Source organism: Xenopus laevis, chromosome 9_10L (genome assembly GCF_017654675.1).
Source record: "Xenopus laevis strain J_2021 chromosome 9_10L, Xenopus_laevis_v10.1, whole genome shotgun sequence".
Taxonomy (NCBI): Eukaryota; Metazoa; Chordata; class Amphibia; order Anura; family Pipidae; genus Xenopus; species Xenopus laevis.
In genome coordinates, this window is record NC_054387.1 from 55,307,120 (window position 1) to 55,328,100 (window position 20,981).

Consider the following 20,981-nt stretch of genomic DNA (forward strand, 5'->3'; position numbering starts at 1 on the left):
GGGCGGGGCCCGACTGTGCGTCACGCACCAGGACCCGCCCACCTCTAGGATCGCTACTGAGCATGGAGGCAGAAGTGGAGCAGTAGAAGGTTGCAGCAGCCTAGAGACATCGTGCACAAGTCGGCCCAAACCCGCTCGACCCTTGGGTCCCGCGAGCTTCACACAACCTTAGATCTGGGGGCACAGTTGGAACCACGTTGGGTATATGGTGCTGAATAATTGGTGCTAATAATTCCTTCACAGAATCTCTCTTTTTTGCTTTTAGGGCAATGTATTTGTTTCTTATGAGTTATGTGAATACATATTATATATTAAAATACTAGGGCAATTATAGATCAGAGTATAATATAGCTACTACTGTGTAGAGAGAGTAGGATATATACAGTATGAAACAAAGGGATTGATACGATATATAATATACAGGAGAATATGTAGGATAGAGTGCAGATTATATAATGTATAGTGGTTATAAAGCACAGACTGTAGGATATGTTATTTCCTGGGGATATATAGGAGACGTTATAGGATATAAAAGGTATAGAGGGATATGTAGAACAAAGTGTAACATATATAATGTACAGGGGGATATATAGGACAGTGTGTAGGGTATATAAGGTAGATGAGGATATATAGGACAGAGTATGGAATGTACTGGCGGAGAGAGTATAGGGTAGAAAATATAAGGTGCAGAATAGAGAGTGCACAATCTATAAGGTGCAGAGGGATATACAGGACTGGGTGTAGGGTACATAATGTACAGAGGAATGTGGAGGAGAGAGTATATGCTATTTAAGGCCACAGATATACAGGAGATAGTATAGAATATGCAGTATATGGTACAGAGGGATACATAGGAGAGGGTGTAGAAAATATACATACAGAGGTACTGTATATGTAAGACAGAGTGTAGGATATACTGTATAAGGCACTTTGGGATATATAAGACAGAGTGCAGGGTATACAAGATACAGAAGAATATATAGGACAGAGTGTAGGATATATAAGGCACACAGATATACAGTAGAGAGTGTATAATATATAAGGTACAAGGGGATTTATAGGGCTGAATGTAGAATATATACAGTATGGTAAACAGTAGTATAAACGTAAGGTAATAAGTGAGAGTGTAGAATATATAAGATACAGAGTGATATATAGGACAGAATGTAGGATATTAAATGTACCTGTGGATATATAGGAAAGTCTGTAGGGTATATTACCAGGCTAATATATAGGGCAGTGTGTAGGGAAAATAAGGTACAGGGGATATAGAGGACAGAGTGTGGGTATATAAGGTAAAGATATACATTACACAGTATGGGATGTACTGGCAGGGACAGTGTGAGGGGGATGTATAAGGAGTATATATAGTAGGTATAGAAAACAGGGAGGCTAAAACAGAAGAGGAGTCCTGTGCAGTCTCCCAGTTAGTGGGGGTATATAACATATAAATACACACATATAAGGCGTATATAGTAGAGAGGGTGCAGGGGGTGGGCTGGCAGGAGGGAGGGGCTCGGTGCAGCCGCATCTCTCCCACCAGTGTCTCAGAGTGCGAATCTGTCGGTGTGTGTGTGTGCGAGTCGCTGCGCGAGTCCGGGAGACAGAGGGAGCCGCTCGGCTTATTCCGCAGGATGCTGCCCGCTCTGCCTGCTCCGCTCTTTCTGCCCCGGGCCCCTCACTGACCGCTGCATTTACCCATAAGCCCCACATCACAATGACTGCCAGCAAGGAACAGTCGGGCGGCAGTCGGGGCCCCAACCCCCCGGAGCAGGTAAGAGCCTTATCCCCCTCCACAGACACCAGTGGGCAGCCAGCAGCACCCCTCTTATACAAATCATGGTGTTGGGGGGTAACAGCAATATCTCCTGGGTATCAGTGATCACTTGGGGTGGGGGGGGGATGGGAGGTCAATAACAAAATACCCTGTGTGATTGGCAGAGAACTGTAGCACAATACCCCGGGCACTGGCAATTGTATGAATGGGGCAACCAGCAATATTCGATGGGCAGCAAGCAGAAGGGGCACTGCTACATACCCTGGGCTCTGTTCAGCAGCCTGGCAATGCAGGGGCACCGGGGGCATCATACACTTGTGTCATTCACTCACTCACACATACACACACACTAACATATATACACTCTCATGTATCTTCTATCTCTCTCTCTATCGTCTATCTAAGGATCTATCTATCTATCTATCTATCTATCTATCTATCTATCTATCTATCTATCTATCTATCTATCTATCTATCTATCTAATCTATCAACTATATCTATCTATCTATCATCTATCTATCTATCTATCTATCTATCTATCTATCTATCTATCTATCTATCTATCTATCTATCTATCTATCTATCTATCTATCTATCTATCTATCTATCTATCTATCTATCTATCCATCTATCATCTTTCTATCTGTCTTTCTCTCATCTGTCTGTCTGTCTATCAATTATCATCCACCCTCTCTCTCTCTCTCTCTCTCTCTCTCATCAGCATCTAATTGCCATCTCTCATCTATCTATCTATCTATCCAGGGTCGGACTGGCCTGGCGGGAAACCGGGAAAAAACCCGGTGGGCCCCGACCCTTCATGGGCCCCCGCCGGGCCAGACCCCCGCGATCATTGTATTTAAAAAAAAAACTAAATGCGCATGGGCGCCTGCGGCGCTCCGCCTGCGCATGAGCTCCTGCGGGAGCCGTCTACACATGCACACTGGCATATAAATTAAGGTAGTGAGCACACAGCGCGGCGCAGCAAGGGAGCAGGGGTGTCTGAGGGGCCCCTGGACAGCAGTCCCGGTGGGCCCCTGGACCCCCAGTCCCACTATCCATCTATCCATCCATCTATCTATCTATCATCTATCCATCCATCCATCCATCCATCCATCCATCCATCCATCCATCCATCCATCCATCCATCCATCCATCCATCCATCCATCTATCTATCTATCTATCTATCTATCTATCTATCTATCTATCTATCTATCCATCCATCCATCCATCCATCTATCTATCATCTATCTATCTGACTCCTGGTCATATACTACATATAAAAAGGTGTAAAAAGCATGTGTTATTTTTTGGACCTTGCACTTAGCCCTGTTTGATAAATAAGGCCCATTCACTAAACCTTTTACCAGTAGCTCGTGAGCAACATGTTGCTCACCAACCCCTTGGATGTTGCTCCCAGTGGCCTCAAACAGGTCCGGACTGAGAATTAAAATAGGCCCTGGCATTTCAGGTACACAAAGGCCCAATCAGCCCATATAGAGGCCCAAACAGCCCCCACCAGCCCACTAAATACTGACTTTCTATGGCAACTTATCGCAGCCCCTCTGGCATTTGCCAGGACCCACAGATTACCAGTCCGGGCCTGGCCTCAAAGCAGGTGCTTATTTTTGAATTCCAGATTTGGAGGCAAGTTTTGGCTGTACAAAAACCAGGTGCATTGCTAAACAGAACCTCAATGTAGGTTGCCAATCCACATAGGGGCTACCAAATGGCCAATCACAGCCCTTATTTGGCACTCCAAGAACATTTTTGATGCTTGCATTGCTCCCCAACTCCTTTAACTTCTGACTGTTGCTTTCCGGTTCAAAAGGTTGTGGATCCCTGCTCTACATTCTGACAATTGGGAAGGAAAAATGAAAAAAAGCATTAGTGGGAAAGAGCCACCCCTGCTTATATGCTGTAAGTTATGGCCCTCCCTTGCTGAATTTGTATACATTCTGGGCCCCTAGGCCTGCTGTAGTTTGTCGCCCTTGTCCCCTCCCCTTTATTCACACAAATTTGCGGAGCAATAGGGATTGGCGCACAGGAAGTTTAAAAAACTATCGGATCTTCTGCGTATCCCCAGTGTTTCTGAACCAATGTGGGAAACACCGCCCCCTAAAATCCTGCCACCCTAGGCCCGGGCCTTGGTGGCCTTTCCACAAATCTGGGCCTGTATTGTCAGGTTTGCTCCTCCCATGCTTAAAGGAGAAGGAAACCCCCTGGGTGCAAAACCCCTCCCCTGTGTTGCCCCCCCCTCCTCCCCCCTGGCCTACCTGTCCCCCTGGGCAAATGCCCCTAACTTGTTACTCACCCCTCTGCGCAGGTCCTGTCCACGGAGTTCACAGTCACCATCTTCTCCCACGCACGACTTCTTCCTGCTTTGACCGGCGTCTTCTGGCGCATGTGCAATAGGAACAGTTACTGGTACGGATCTACTGTGCATGCGCCGAATGTCACGAAAGAAATCGGAAAACTTCATGACATTCGGCGCATGCACAGTAGATCCGTACCAGTAACTGTTCCTACTGCACATGTGCCAGAAGACGCCGGTCAAAGTAGGAAGAAGACGCGCGTGGGAGAAGATGGCGACTGTGAACTCCGTGGACAGGACCTGCGCAGAGAGGTGAGTAACAAGTTAGGGGCATTTGCCCAGGGGGACAGGTAGGCCAGGGGGGAGGAGGGAGGGGGGCAACACGGGGGAGGGGGGAGGGGTTTTGCGCCCAGGGGGTTTCCTTCTCCTTTAAATGTTATTCACTTACAGTTTAGCTCCTCCCCTGTTTAATTTTATTCAGTTATGGTCTAACCTTTTACTTGCTTTAATTATATCATGTTGCTTAAATGCTCCTCCCCTCCTTAAGGCTATGGCCAGACTATCCTTACAAAAGTAGATTCTCCACTGCCTTTCTGTTCCCCTTGTCTTTCTAACAGTCTGCGCTAAATGCCACTTTCACCACCACATCTGCCTGTACCTGAGCGGAATCAATGCTTCCGGGTGCAGGCAGAGCAGGAGCGGAAGAGCAGCCTGGGCAGAGGATTTTCAGGCTGCGTTTCCCTAGCCTAAACTTTATCAAAGGGGAACTCATTTTGCCTAATGAAAGAAAGCTTTCCAATATCCATTTATTGGGTTTATAGTTATGTGTAACTGTCATTGCTTTTGTCTGTTACTCTCTGTTTGTCCTTTTCTGCTTTCTGCACTGCTGGTTCCGACTCCTGAAACAATGTAACTCTAAGCAACTTCCCAATATCCATTCATTCCTCATTCTCACTGGGTTTATAGTTATGTGGAACTGTCATTGCTGTTCTCTGTTACTCTCTGTCTGTCCTTTTCTGCTTTCTGCACTGCTGGTTCCGACTCCTGAAACAATGTAACTCTAAGCAACTTCCCAATATCCATTCATTCCCCATTCTCACTGGGTTTATAGTTATGTGAAACTGTTATTGCTATTGTTTGTCCATTTTAGTGCTTTGGTTCTGACTCTTGAAACAATGTAGCAGAAGCCAGATGTTTAATAGAGTTGTGAAGTAGACTGTTGCTACATTGTTTCACAACCAGCAGTGGAGAAATAATAATAACATTTACAAACAAACAGCCAAAACCAGTGTTTATAGTGTTTAAAAGGCCAACAACCATCTATTTTGCTCAGGAGAGCAGTGGCCAGTGAATGTGGTTCAGTAGGCCAATATCAGTGTATACAGAGTTCACAGGGTCAGTATCTAGTGTTAAGTATGGAACAGGTCAATATTTGTTCAATTGAGCAATTGTCAGTGTAGCCAGTTTTTCATGTGCAACAGGCCAACACCCTAAATAATGGTTAATAGGCCAAGCAGGGCAGGAACTTGGGGTACAGAATATGATATACTTTTACACATAATTATAAAACCAGTTAGACTTAAGAATGAATGGATATTGGGAAGAAGTTTAGAGTTACATTGCTTCCGGAGTCAGAACCAGTAGTGCGGAGAACATAAACAGCCAAACACTGACGGACAATAGCAATCAATGGCAGTTACACATAACTATAAACCCAGTGTGAATAAGAAATACATGAATATTGGGAAGCTGCTTAGAATTACATTTTCTCTCTTTAAGCAAAACTGAAAAGCATCTAAAATCCCATGTCACAACTGTATCAGATATTCAGGCATATTTGGCAATAATGGCATAAGTCCAGAGCCTTAGGGAATAGTAGTGAAAGAGGGGAAAATCATGCATCCACCAAAGATATAAGGATGAGACAGTGTCCAACTGAATCTTGGAAAAATGTAAATCCACAGAGACATGTCTCAAAGTTCTGGCTCTCTGGGCTGATTGGTTAAATGAACACTGAGATGCATGGAAATCTCTTATCTTCCTATCACCTCCTAACATCTCCTGCCAAAACTGGATCATTGTGGTTGAATATTTTATAAGCCTTAGGGTAATCTGCGTTCCCTGCCTCTGCAATATTGAATTATTGGCTGAACTGTGACTGAGCTGCCATCGAGATGATCCTTTCCCAATAATTATACGGTAAACAACACACGCCAGTTGCCCACAAAATGTTGCTCACTGTGTCTATTGGGTTACAAAAATAAGAATATATGGTCAGTTTAGAAATCCATTCACTTTCCTTCTCTATTACCCAATTATCTAATACCCTGGCTGTGTTTCTATTGCCGATTCCTAAAGATACATGCTACAAACCTGTTACCTTTGGAGCCTGAGTCTGGCAAGCATGGTATAGAGAGAATATCTTGGCTGAGAGGGGCAGCTTGCACTTAATCAGAAGATAAGAGTTCTTTGTTGAGATTCCATGATTTGCTTGGAAGATTTAACATTCCAAATATGCCTCAGAATGCAACTTCTTGGGTTTCACCAAGATATGTAAGGTGCAGGTGGAGTTATTAGTTGTATCCTTTAAGGTTTCTATAGGAGATGTAAGATGGAGTTAGTAGTGGTATCCTTGCATTTCTCCAAGAAATGTAAGGTGGAGTTAGTTCCTTGGGTTTCCCTAAGAGATACATGATTCAGTTAGTAGAACTTTCCTTGGGGGTTTCCTCAAGTGATACACAAATGAGTTAGTAGCACTTTCCTTGGGGTTAACAAAATGATACAAGGTGGAGTTAGTATCATGTTTCTTGGGTTTCCCAATAGATAGAAGGTAGAGTTAGTAGCACATCCTATGGAGTTTTCCCACAAGATATAATGTGGAGTTAGCAGCACTTTCGTTGGAGTTTCCACAAGAGAATCAAAGTGGTGTTAGTAGCATTTTCCTTTTTTTTCTTCAACTGTATTTATTGATATTTGAAAATATATAGTATGACAAAATGCAATGTCATAGTAAATTCGATGTGAGATGGAATTAGTAGCACTTTCTTTTGGGTTTCCCCAAGAGATAAAATGTGGAGTTAGTAACACTTTCCTTGGAGTTTCCCCATGATATACATGATTGAGCTAGTGACACTTTGCTTGGAGTTTCCCAAGAGATGTAAGGTGGAGTTAGTAGCAGTTTCCTTGAGGTTTCCCAAGAGATGTAAGTTGGAGTTAGTAGCACTTTCCTTGAGGTTTCCTGAAAGATGTAAGGTGGATTTAGTAGCAGTTTGTATGGGGTTTACCCATGATAGAAAAGATTGAGTTATTATAACTATACTTAGGGTTTCCCAAGAGATGTAAGGTGGAGCTAGTAGCAGTTTCCTTGGGGTTTCCCTAACAGATATGAAGTGGAGTTAGGAGCACTTTCCTTGGGTTTCTTGAGAAATGTAAGGTGGAGTTAGTAGCAGTTTCCTTGGGGTTTCCCCAAGAGATATGAAGTGGAGTTAGTAGCACTTTCTTTTGGGTTTCTCAAGAGATGGTGGCGTTTCCCAGCATTTTTGGTGGGTTTCCCAAGAGATGTAAGATGGATTTAGTAGCACTTTTGTTGTAGTTTCCCAAGAGATTTAAGGTGGAGATAGTAGCACTTTCCCTTTGGTTTTCCAAGAGATGTAAGGTGAAATTATCAGCATTTCTTTGAGGTTTCCTCAAGAAATATTTAGTAGCACTTTTGTTGTAGTTTCCCAAGAGATTTAAGGTGGAGATAGTAGCACTTTCCCTTTGGTTTTCCAAGAGATGTAAGGTGAAATTATCAGCATTTCTTTGAGGTTTCCTCAAGAAATACAAAGTAGTTTTAGTCACACTTTCCTTGAACTTCCCCTAAGATATACACAAATGAATTAGTATCACTTTCCTTAGGGTTTCCCAAAAGATATAAGGTGGAGTAAGCAGCCCTTTTCTTTGGTGTTTCCCAAGAGATGTAAGATGTAGTTAGTAGCACTTTCATTGGTGGTCCCCGATAGATATACAACTGAGTTAATAGCTATTTGCTTGGGGTTTCCCAAGATATGTAAGGTAGAGTTACTAGCAATTTCATCAGAGTTTCCCCAAGATCTAGTTAGTAGCACTTTTCTTGGGGCTTCCCCAAGACGACGTTAGTAGGGGTAGTAAGGGAAGTTTGTAGCACGCATTTGGGGTTCTTCTTTATAGTGATTTCAAGAAAACTGACAGATTCTCTGCCACTAATATAGTAAATAAATCGGTTCATTATCACTTGGTTTCAAAACACAGCTCTCTAATTCCTTTGGTTCCCCCCAAAATTACAGATAGGTTATCTAGATACTGATACTGTACCATTATTAAAGGCTCACTTACAAAAGCAGTACAAATTGCAAAATTTTCACCATTAGTGTTTGTTACTCAAAATTCTAAAGTATTTCTGAGAATTCTAGAGTAAAGGTCAAGTGCAGAATTGTGCCACACCTTATATGCAGTTTAGCTTCTGCAGGCCATTAGGACCGCACAACAACAAGGAGGTGTCCTTTGTTAAAAGAATGAATGATAATATTGTGCCATGTCTGAATTTCAGTCAGGGATTTCCTGCATGTTGTAAATTGATATTTAGAAGTGTTAAACACATTTCTTCCCTTCCAACTCAATGAATAATTGCACTGCTTGGCAGATTGGTGATGGAGGAGGAAAATGCAGTTTGGTTGGGCCATGAGTGTAAGTCTAATCTCCAGTAGATAAGGAACATCACCAAGTTTATCACCACATGGTTAATGATAGTTAGGGTCTAAACATATTACATTTGTATACTACGTATCATATTACTGTCTTGACTAGTCCACTTGACTGAGTTGTGGTTTGCCGAGTAAGAAGAAGCTTCTGAGATTACTTAGGTGTTTTTGTTTTAGAAATAACTTGTACATGACTTGTCTGGGATATTGGCCTAATTTCTGGATGCATAGTTATCTGGCTCTGGCAAATACTTTCCTTCCCTAGTTTTAGACTTTCCCCAACTGACAGTTAAATCACTTCTAAATGATTGTCTTTTACTCTTTATCTGACTGTCCCTCTTAGAACTTATCTCATTTTCCATCTCACACCCCATCTCACCCTTCACCTCACTTTTCATATCATTCTCCATCACAGAACTTATATCACTCTTACTGCTTTGCTTCCCACTCTTCATCACGCTCCTCATCTCTTTATCTACCTCTTTATGGTGGATTTATGGTGGTTGCACTGTCCATTTTACTCTCCATCTCACTGTACATCTCTTTATATAACCCACTTTCCATCTTTCCCTCCATCACAAAATGTATCTCACTCTTCTTCTTATACTTCATCTCTCTTTCCATTGCACTCTTCGGGGCACATTTACTAAAGGACAAAGTGGCTAACGCTAGCGATTTTTCGCCAGAACTCCCATCCGCAGGGACATCACCAATTCACTAAAAGGCGCAGATGACAATTAAATAGGGAAACAGTCGCTAGCATTCGTTCGCACTCTATCGCCAGCCGACATTGCTCTGGTGAATTCAGATTTTACTGATCGTTTCGCCAGAGTTTCCTTCGCCACCTCAGACCAGGCGAATTGCTGAAACGAAGCTACATCTTCCTCAATCTGATGTCAGTGACATCATATCCTGTACCCCGGAAAGTCATAAAAAGTGTAAAAAAATTAAGGCGACTTTTCTATTTTTAAAGCGGGATTGCCGAAGTATTCGAGATTTTTGTGTGAACATTTTTTTTAACACATTTGATTGGCCTGCCACATATATTTTAGGGTGGGCTAATGTCTAGGGCAGTAGAGGAGCTTTTATTCTTTATTAAGCTCTCTTGGACATTTGTAATAAAAAGTGGCCACTTCAAGCATTTACACCAACATCTCTAAAAAAGACATGCATACTACTTTTATGCACTTCCCCTATTCAAATTCACCGAAACGTAAGATTAATAGCGAATTTTCACTAGGCACAAACATACGCTAGTGAATCTTCACTATGAAATGCTTGCACTAAAGAAGTATCGCTGGTGAAAAGTCGCCAGCGTTCGTCGCCCAGGACGCAACCTCACATTTTAGTGAATTAGCATAGTGGTAACGAATTTGCGCCTGGCGAAGTGGTTGAAGTGTGCGAAGTGGTTGCTAGTGACAATTAGCCCTTTAGTGAATCTGCCCCTTCATCCCTTCATCTGCCTTACTATCCTTTTTAATAACACAATATTCATTTTACTCTCCATCTCAGGCTAATTTCACCATCTCCCTGTACATCTCTTTATCCACCTTGCTTTCCATTACTCACTCTTCATCTTTGTCCACCTCACTCTCCATCACACTCTTCACCTCAATTTCCATCTCACCCTCCATCTCTTTTTTTTATATATTTTTATTTATGAAATTTTGTCTTACAGCAAGAGCATTGTAGGATGTAACCAAGCATAGAACGGTACAACATACATAACTTAGACGCTACATCATAGTTAAGTGGGCAATACAGACAACAAAGAGAGCCATATCACAAAACTGGGGAAGCCCCAGTTATAATAATAGTAGTTCCACGTTACCAGTAGGATTACCGATCCGACTGGTGGTCTTAAAGTGCTACGGGTGCCCAGAGATCGTCCCTTTAAGTGCCAGAGTACAGTAAGAACCCGGGGAGCTAACCCCGAATCCAGGTACTATGAAGCTATATATGAGAAACTGGTAATAACCGACATATTACAGTCCCTAGACAAAATGTCATTAGACAATTTAGCTTTGTGTGCATAAGCAATAACTCAAAAATTCAAAATACAATAGTAATGGAAGCAGGGAAATAACAATACAAGCAATAAGAAGATAAAACAAAATAAATACAGAGAACACTAACGAGAGAGAAAAAAAATAAATAAATAAATAAATAAATAAAAAGGGAAATGGTCAAACATACTCGAAGTACGGACAACGGGTACTATTTCTGGCACTTGACCCCTGAAGGCAGCTCCTAGTGGTTAGAGATAGAGGAGGGACCGGAGGTATTATGGCATATGCAGGGTCGGAGGAATGGACCCACCAAATCTATATAACAGCCATGGTTGCCAAATTTTCGAGGTCCGTTGGGAGTTTTCGGAAGCTAGGCCTGTTAGCCGTTCATTCATGTAAATCCAGTCAATTTTATTTTTAAATTGAGAAAAGTTAATAGCCGGAGACTTCCAAGCTTTAGCAATAGATTGTCTAGCAGCCAAGAAGATATGGTTCAGTAATTTCAGTTTAATCTTGGGGGTCCCTTTAGGAGGGATTCCCAACAAGGCCTCCTGGGGAGCCTTTGGCAAATTCAATTGTAATACCGAGAAGATCAGGTGATAGACCCTAACCCAAAACCTAACAACTTTCAGGCAAGTCCACCATATGTGGGACATAGTTCCCGGGGAGGAACAGCCCCGGAAGCATTGGTCATTGGAGCTATGATGGATTTTAGCCAGTCTAACAGGGGTCAAGTACCATCTGAAAAGCACCTTATACCCTGCCTCTTTTGTAATAGTGTTCAGGGAGCTATGACTCAAATTATCCCAGGCCTTCAGCCAGTCCTCTTCCGGTATGGTGATTCCTAGCTCCTTTTGCCATGTTTTGATATATGTCAGGTCAAGCAGATTGACTGGAGACACCATATTACGGTATAACAGCGAGATAGTGCGTGGGGTAATAGAGGTACTGGTGCACCAGCGCTCAAAATAGGTCTGGCTAGCGGAATCTGGAGACCTCAGGGTGCAAGCCTCCCGAGCCCAGTGCAGTAATTGGGTTGCCCTGAAATGCTCTCTTTTGGGAAGGCCATAGTGGTCTTTCAGGCTGGAAAGAGTTAAGGGGCCTCTAACCGTGAGCAAATTGCCCAGCCTCGTCAAGTTGTTGGAAAACCACCAGGTAAAGGAGGGAGTGCGGAGGCCAGGCGAAAATGATCACCCTCCATCTCTTTACTCCCCCACCCTTTCAACCTGCCCTGTTCACCTTCTGGACACCCAGTTATTCATGGATAACTTTCCCTTCCCTCTTCCATCCTCGTGCCAGACAATTCCTTGTCTTGGAGAAGGCCCACGGTGGATCTAACTCAACAAGCACTGAACACAAACTCAAAAATTATTATTCTCCCTCAGTCTGAAGTTTTCCACAAATCTTTAACAGTTTTTTTGGAATAGTGTATCTCATTACAATGATTAATTATCATAGGCATGACCTTATTTGAGGAGTAGTCTGCCAGGAGCAAAAACGAAAGATAATTAAAATGAAATGTGAAATGTTGTTGCTGTACAGAGCACACAAAACCTGAGAAATACAACATTGGCCAGATATGTCTTATGTAATTATAGGTTCTTGTCAGTGTACCTGCCAGTGTGTGTTGTTCTTGAAAAAAAATAGTTTGGGGAAACGCATGGGCGTCATTCTGACTCAGAGGTGAAACAGTGGTTCTCTGGCTTTCTTGGGCCACATAACTCTGTACAATGAGCAGTGTGGTTCCTGGAGACCTGCCCTTTACCGGTTACTGTTGGTGGAATGCTTTCTTTTATTCTTGCCTCTTGGCGTCTGTGGAAAAGGCAAGAATGAGATGTGCAGGTTCCCTGTGGTTTGACAAGTGGTGTTGCTTTCCGGAAAATTTATGCCATCGAGTCACATTGCACAACAATTGGTCTTTCTGGCTTCATCATTCGTCCTCCATGTGTACCTGATCTGGAAAGGACTGGCGATACAGTATATGTACAGTGAATCCCTTGACCTGAGCAGATCTAAAACGACTGAAGATAGAGTATATGTACAGTCATCAGGGGGGCACAGGGGGTACTCCTGTACCGGGCCCGGGCCTGAAGGGGGGCCCCGCACTTTTCAAAAGAGCCAGGACTCCCTTGACAGCACTGAAGCCGCCCTTGCGAAGTCCTGAACCGACGAAAAGCTGAACAGCCAAAGTTGAACCGCCTAAGTGGCGGAAAGACCTGAAGTCACGAAAACAGCCAAAATTGAAGTCCTGAAGCGGCGAAAAGACCCAAAGTCACGAAAACAGCCAAAATTGAAGTCCTGAAGTGGTAAAATGAACCAAAGTCATGAAAAGAGGCGAAGTTGAAGTAATGAAGCAACGAGTTCAATTCTACTGAACACCAATGTGTGTTTTTTTAATTTTTTTTAATCCCCAGGCCACCAATGTATTATTTTAATACTCTATAGGCCCCTGCCACCAATGTTCTTTTAAAAAATATTTTCTGTGGCCCCAATTTTTTTTTACTTGTAAGGGGGGCCCTGGCTCCAATGTTTTTTTAAAAAAAATATTCTCTGGAGCCCCAAATTTTTTTAACTTGTACAGTGGGCCGTGGCACGAATGTTTTTTTTAAAAAAGTTTTCTCGGGCCCCAATATTTTTTAACTTGTAAGGTGGGCCCTGGCACTAATGTTTTTTTAAAAAAACTTTTATGGGGGTCCTGGCGCCTTTTTTTTTAACTTATAGGGGGGCCCTGGTCACCAATTATTTTTTTAACTTTTAAGGGGGGTTTGTGGTAAGGGGAGACAGGCTGGATTGGCTGGAAGGGTAGAAAGAATGGAAAGGTGAGGGAGCAACGGTTAGAAGGGTGGTTGGGTTGGATCGGTGAAAAAGGGACCTTTGCCATCTAGTCTATTCTTTCATCCTATCTTCCTTTCCTGTTTCCATTTATAGCCCCTACTATGTGCCCTGTGTTGTTCAAAAAAAGCACTAAATGCAAAAGTGCACAAACTATATTTATAGCAGCCAATCAGCACTTAGTATTACTGGCCTAGTGCAGTTTCCATAATGAGAAAAAGTAGCCCATAGCAACCAATCTGCAGTTAGTTGTTACTTCCATAGTGCAGTGTTAGTAAAGAGATCATGTAACCCACAGCAACTAAACTGAAGTTAGCAGTTCCTGGGGTAGTGCAGTTAGAATAATCAGAACAATATCCTATAGAAACCGATAAGAGGCAAGCTGTCACTTTCCTAGTGCAGTTGCAATAACAGTATCAAGTAAACCATAGCAACCAATGTGCAGTTAGCTATTAGTGTCCTAGTGCAGGTAGAATCACCAGAGCAAGTATCTCTTGGAAAAGATTACCTGTTACTGGCTTAGTCCAGTTATTATAAAGAGAGCAAATGTCTGATTGGTTTATCCGAGCCCATACCAACCAATCTATGGCCAGCTGATACTGATATCGGGTAGTTAGAATAATGAGAGCAATGAGCCATAGCAACCAATCAGCAGTGTTTCACCTTAATGCTGCACTTAAAATAATAGTCAATAAATCTACAGTTACTAGTTACTGCACGGCTACAGTTAGAATATTGTAGAGGAATAACCGTACCAATCAGGTATTTTCCTAGTGCAGTTGTGCTGTATAATAAGTGCAGGTAACCCGTAGCAACCAATCAACAGTTAGATTTTCCTGGCCTTGGGCACTTAGAATAATGAGAGCCGACATCTGATTGGTTACTATGGGCAACTAGATTTGAGCAAACTTTACCTGTGTTTGTGTATGAATTATTCACAAGCCATGTCAGTGGTTATTATAGTGTTTGTATCTGGCACGTTGACAGCTATTTGGACCTTTTTCTCTCCCAGGATTTTCTGGTGCTCCTCTTGGGGTCATCTTGCTAAGTGTTGTGGTTTGAGATCACAAATGCCCATCTGGACTGATACCCACAGGTTGGAATGAGATTTTCTGGAGATTATGTGGAGGTTTTGGTGAGTTGAGGGCAAGGATCTGGGGAACTAGAGGCTGTCAGTGGTCTAGAGTTTCTGGAGATTATTCAGAAGTTGTGCATATTATCTAGATATTTTGTGTATTCCCTGGCATCCCTGTGTTTCACTCATTCTGTGCAAGCGATGTAAGTCCCCCAGAAGCTTGGGAGTCTGTGATTGGGAGATGGTTGTCTGTTCCTGGCCAGGGGGTGCTGTACTGCAACTAATTACTGTGACTGTCAGATACGAATGCATTAATGTTTTACTCCATTGGACAGAGAATTTGGTGGGAGCATATGGAGAGATAAGTGGCTGATAAGAGCATTAGATTTGGGTAATGCAATTCAGATTGTGACATTGTGAGATTATTTGCAGTTGGTCGTCATATTTTATTTTATGTGGTTTCTGAATTATTGAGGTTTGTGTCCAGCAGTATACCAGTTTAGAATCTCAGCAGCTATCTGGTTGCTGTGCTCCAGCTTACCCTAGAAACCAGGCAGTGTGAATGAGAGACTGGAATATGAACAAGAAGGAATGAAAAGTTAAAGTAACATTGTAGCCTCACTAATAGGTATTTGGCTGCTGGGGTCCCCATTTGAAAGCTGGCAAAAATAAATGAATACAATGAAAAATATCTTAGAAAAGGCCAATATTATCCTAATGCATGTGTGCATGCGATAAGGATTAGATTGTAAGCTCATTGGGGCAGTGACTGATGTATGATATGTGTGCTGCAGAATATGTCAGTGCTATATAAATAAAAGCAGATAATAATCCAATTTTACAGTGCTGTCCAACTTCTATGGGCTGAAAATTTTCTGGCCTACATGGTGGAGGGCCGATAATGGAAGTCAGTTGACCACTCCCCCTTTTAAACCACACCCACTGTAAACCACACCCACATTACCACAAGAACTTTTTAGATCATATCCACATTAACAGTGGTAACACACCAAAAAAACAAATGGTTGGTGCTCACTGCAGGGATATCCCTCATCACTCATATGTGAAAAATTTAAGTCATGTTAAAACATACCCTAAAATCCATATGCCTCCTCCTGCTCCCCTGTAGATAATACAACAACCCCCAACACATGATTAAACACCTTAAGGGCCCCTAACAACAATTTCCAAATGCCCAGTAACGGAACAAGTAGTTTATGGGTCTGGGTGCAGGTCTTGTATCTGGGTCATCTGCCCCCCCCCTCCGGACGCATTTTTTTTATCGGTTTTGTGCCGACGCAAGTGTTCGACGGGCCCTGAGGGGGTGCACCCCCTGCCCCCTGTAGTTCTGCCCCTGCTCATGCAGCCCCTAACAACAATTTCCAAATGCCCAGTAACGGAACAAGTAGTTTACGGGTCTGGGTGCAGGTCTTGTATCTGGGTCATCTGCCCCCCCCCCTCCGGACGCATTTTTTTTATCGGTTTTGTGCCGACGCAAGTGTTCGACGGGCCCTGAGGGGGTGCACCCCCTGCCCCCCTGTAGTTCTGCCCCTGCTCATGCAGAAGCTCTTCCCATTTGGGGTGAAAGCTCTGCATACAAGGGGTGATACAGATGGCTAACATGCCATCTGTATGACTGTTAGCCGGGTCCCTTTGCGCTTTCAGCAGGATTTCCTATGTGTGCAGAATAATAGCTACTAACCCTACATCTGCATGTACCTAATTTTACCTACTTACCCTGTGCATCTCTAATATTAGCCACTAACCTTGCACTCCCCTAATATTAACCACTAACCCTGTTTGTCTCTAATATTAGCTACTTAGCTACTAACTCCGCATATCTCTTTTATTAGCTACTAACTCCGCATATCTCTTATATTAGCTACTAACTCTGCATATCTCTAATATTAGCTACTAACTATGCATGTCTCTGATATTAGCTACTAACTCTGCATGTCTCTAATATTACTAATCCTGTGTGTCTCTAATATTAGCTACTAACGCTTTGTAGCTGGGAAGGGGTTTAAATGCCTAAGCTTTGCGTGCGGTTTTCGTGGTTTGCACTATTATTGTAAATGAGCACTAGGAGGGTTTAAATTGCAGATAACCCCACAGAAAACCTCAGATATATAATGAATAGAGCCTTACATAACTCGCTCCTCTGGGCACATTTAATATTAATTTTTAATGTTTAATGGTTTCTACGCTATTGGCTGTTTAGGCCGATCCCTGGCTTTCTGCTCAGCAGTGTCAGAAACACTAGGGTTAGACAGATAGGGTGAGTCCTGGTGCTCTGAATTTGAGTTTATTCCCAGGGTTGGCTCCCTTGCATCCATGGGGCCCCTGTATTGTGTACTTCACGAGAACAGGCAGAATGGGCGCATGAGCAAAAGAGGGAAGATATAACTAGGGGTTATTCAAGAGTTCTGAACTTGGTCATGTGGCCCCTTTGCCTGCCAGTGCCGGGGACAGACCCATCAAACGCTTCCAATAACCAGTATGTCTTATGTGATATCTATCTGCAAAGCTCAAGGGCAGTCTAATAAGATTCCGTCATTAACATAGGACTGGAAACTCTATGTGGCATGTTCACCAGCCAGAACTAAAAATCATTTGTATCTATTATTTTATTCACGTAGTTCACATATTTCACAGAGCTGTACTGTACCTCATTCCCATCAGTCCCTGTCCCAACAGAGCTTACAATCTAATGTCCCAATCACATTTCCATCAGCCTCTGTCCCAAGTGAGCTAAGGTCCCTGTCTCATTTTTGCCTCTGATTTGAAAGTTATAAATTATCTTTATCTGTTATACAGTATGATTTTTTTTTTGGAATGGAGAATGGCTCATTTTGAAAAATATTCTATTATTTCAAATATACCATTCCGTATATGAAGAGCAGGATTGTCTCCTCGTGGGTGGAAATGATGTGCTGGAAGGAAACCCTTTGCCATAAAGCCTTAAATTCAATTGGAATGGAGAATTGTACTTTGGGGAGTAAGATGTGGGTTTGGGGGCTCATGAGTGGGTGCATTTTTTATTTTCATGCTTGGGGGACCCGCAAGAATATCAGGACTGATTACTTATTGCCGCAAGCTTCTCCCCTCTCTGTTTATTCTCTCTGCCACTTTCATCTGGTGAAGGGGAAATAAATCTCCTGACAAAAAGGGCACATTTTTATTTGATAAGTTCTAATTAAGCCTTCGGAATATAAAATGATACTAATTAATCATCCTGTCTGAGCACATCCACTACCGGTGCTTGGAACACAATGCGCTGCTATTTTTATGAGGCACTGTATGCATAGCAGTATAATGTGATCTGGGGGCCCCAAGGCAGGCTGCGGCGATGCAGTACCCCGTTCCCACATCAGTGCAGACTGAGGGCAGATGTTGTAATTGGGCCGAGAGGGGGAGAATATTATAACCCAGAGGGAAACAATTTTTTTTATTCTTTAGGGATTCTCTAGATCTTTCATGTCTGCCCCCAAACTCTGCACTATGAACAATTCACCTAAACTGGTAAAGGAATTGAATGAGCTACAAAGAATATCAGTCTGCTTGTCCTGAGAAGGTGTTATCCACATTAGGTGAGGGAGGTACCTGTCCTGAGAAGTTATTATCCAGATTAAGAGAGGGGGAGGGATACCTTCTCTGAGTGGTTGTTCTCGTCAGGACAGGGTTAAATTCCCTAATTTTTTGCAACTGTACTGCACAGAAATCATTACGGATGGGGCAATTATGGCACAATATATATGTGCAACTCCACACCTGCCCTGGAGGTCTGCTCACACACTGGGCGATTCCTGCAGATATGAGGAGTTGCTAAATGTAACGCCATCCAATAAGTAGCAGATGTGGACGAGGGGCAATTAATTATTTAGTGGCTGAAATTTAGCCGGGAATCTGAGGCTTGTGGTGATGGCTTGAAGCTAAAGGATGGGCAGGGTGTGAAACAGGAGAATGTAGAGTTTTCATTGGTGGTTTTGTTTTACTTTTGTATGCATCGGACCCTTTGCATTCATTATTTTACTATTTATATGAACTACTACTGACTAGTTATTGGGCCCCACAGTAAGATCATTGGACCCCTTAGCAAAACATTTTCCATGATCATATATTGCAGCTGCTTATCAGTTCCACTGGCCCCCCAGCAGTTGCAGGGTCATTATCCTCTACAGTTACACCACTTTTCAGTGCAATGATCGGTGGGTTTGTATCATGGTGGTTGTGTTTCGAAAAAAAAATACATCCCACGAGTTCAACCTTTTGCCCTTACTGCTTGTTTATCCTTTGGCCGTGCACATACAAGGTGCATAGTAAAAAATATTGGTACTGTGTGCCCTTGTGTTTATGGGGGACCCCATATAAACAATGTCTAAAGGGTCCCAAAGTTTCTGCATGTTTTCCTACTGTCTTAATTATATCTTACTGTCTTCATCTTGCTCTTCTTTTTCCATTTTGTTCTACTGTCTCCATCTTGTCCTACTGTCCCATCTTGCCCTTCTTTCTCCATCAAGTCTTACTGTCTCCATCTTGTTCTACTGTCTCCATCTTGCCCTTCTTTCTCCATCATGTCCTACTGTCTCCATCTTGCCGTCCTTTCTCCATCAAGTCTTACTGTCTCCATCTTGTTCTACTGTCTCCATCTTGCCCTTCTTTCTCCATCAAGTCTTACTGTCTCCATCTTGTTCTACTGTCTCCATCTTGTTCTACTGTCTCCATCTTGCCCTTCTTTCTCCATTATGTCCTACAGTCTCCATCTTGCCATCCTTTCTCCATCTTGCCATATTTTCTGCAGCATATTGTGCTATCAGCATATTATCCTACTGTTGATATCTTGCTCTATTGTTTCTACCTTACTCTACTATTCTCCATTATTCTTACCTATAACTGGTGCTTTATACCACAATGTCTGGTGGTTAATTTGCCACGCCAAATAATATAATAGCGTTACAGTCATTGTTAAGGTGAGGTCATTTAGCTCTATGTTGATAAAATAGTCCCAGGCGGTATATTTTGTGTGTGTCTCTTGTCCAGAGAGTCTCATTATTGGTGTTTCAAAGAAAACTGTGATTTGGGCTAAAAGTCTCTGCTTTTTTCCCTCCCGACAGCAGAATAATTGCTCTGGGAAAGGCAGTAAATAGAATTTTTGTCTGGCTGGATCCTCCTCTGCATGTTTGAAACCCAGAACAGCAATAAAATTGCATTTATTGAAACAATTGTGTTCCTCGGTGCATCCCCAATGCCACTTACATGTGCTGTTGCTTTTTTGATTCATTGGACATGATTTGAGGGCTAGTTTTTGGGTTTTGGAAAAAGGATATTTACTCCAAGGGGCACCTTGCATCACTGGAAATAAGCATAGAAAAAAGGACTATATTCTTCTGTCTCTGGCTGTGGATGTTGCAATCAGACAAACCCTCTTGGTGGACGGTGGACCCCGTGTGTCTTTTGCATCGTCAGCGCTACCAATTATCCAGAGGAAGGCAGTGGATGCATCGGTGTCAGGCTCTTATTAGATTTATATACCAGAGACAGGGGTCACAGATTGGCTTTTGGTATTTCTTTTCGTTCAGCCCAGCTTTGAACATTCTCTCTTTTCAACTGAGTCTTTTTCATTAGGAAACAATAGCGACGAAACTCAATATCCACCTGCACACTTGGATAGTTTGCCATGATTATTGTACAGAATACCACAAATAATAGCAACTAGATCTGAAAGCAATACTAAAATCATATTGTGCTTGGTCTGACTTTAATATAAGCTGCAGTGGCCCCCTGGGGCCAATTGAAAGGCTGTGATGGCACACAGAGAAGGGGACAACTCGTATAGATGAGAAGTGAGCAATAAATCCCATTGAGTTCTGAGTTCTAGGGATAATTCTCTCCCTGTAGTCAGTGGTGGATAAAGGAGAGAGAAGTTATTTTCAGTGAGACCCATGGGGAGTTATTAGGCCCCTATTGTGAGGCTGGTTAGAGAACTGGCAGGGGAAAAAATGTGATTAGAGTAATTAGCCCATGACAGCTCCAATGGTTAAACCCAGGAGGATCTGGTTCTGCAGGGCTGGCAGTGAGAGTGAGTGTTTTAAAGTAATGAAAAGATAATTTACTGTTGCACTGGCACAACTAGTGTGTTTGCTTCAGAAAGAAGCAAGCTAAATAACTATGGGGAAGCCATTCACAGCTGAAAAAGGGGAGAAAAGACACAGGATACACAGTAGATAACAGATAAGCTCTGTAGTATACAATGGGAT

General features: G+C 42.7%; 1 protein-coding gene across 1 annotated transcript in view; it reads left to right on the forward strand.

Annotated features, from left to right (window-relative positions):
- The first annotated feature begins 1,560 nt into the window (after nucleotides 1-1,560).
- Nucleotides 1,561-20,981, forward strand: part of dpp10.L (dipeptidyl-peptidase 10 (inactive) L homeolog) — a 75,105-nt gene continuing 55,684 nt past the window's right edge. Inside the window, 1 exon segment of the mRNA NM_001091635.1 lies at nucleotides 1,561-1,774. Within this exon segment, the coding sequence (NP_001085104.1) occupies nucleotides 1,718-1,774 (57 nt within the window). The 5' untranslated portion in view covers nucleotides 1,561-1,717.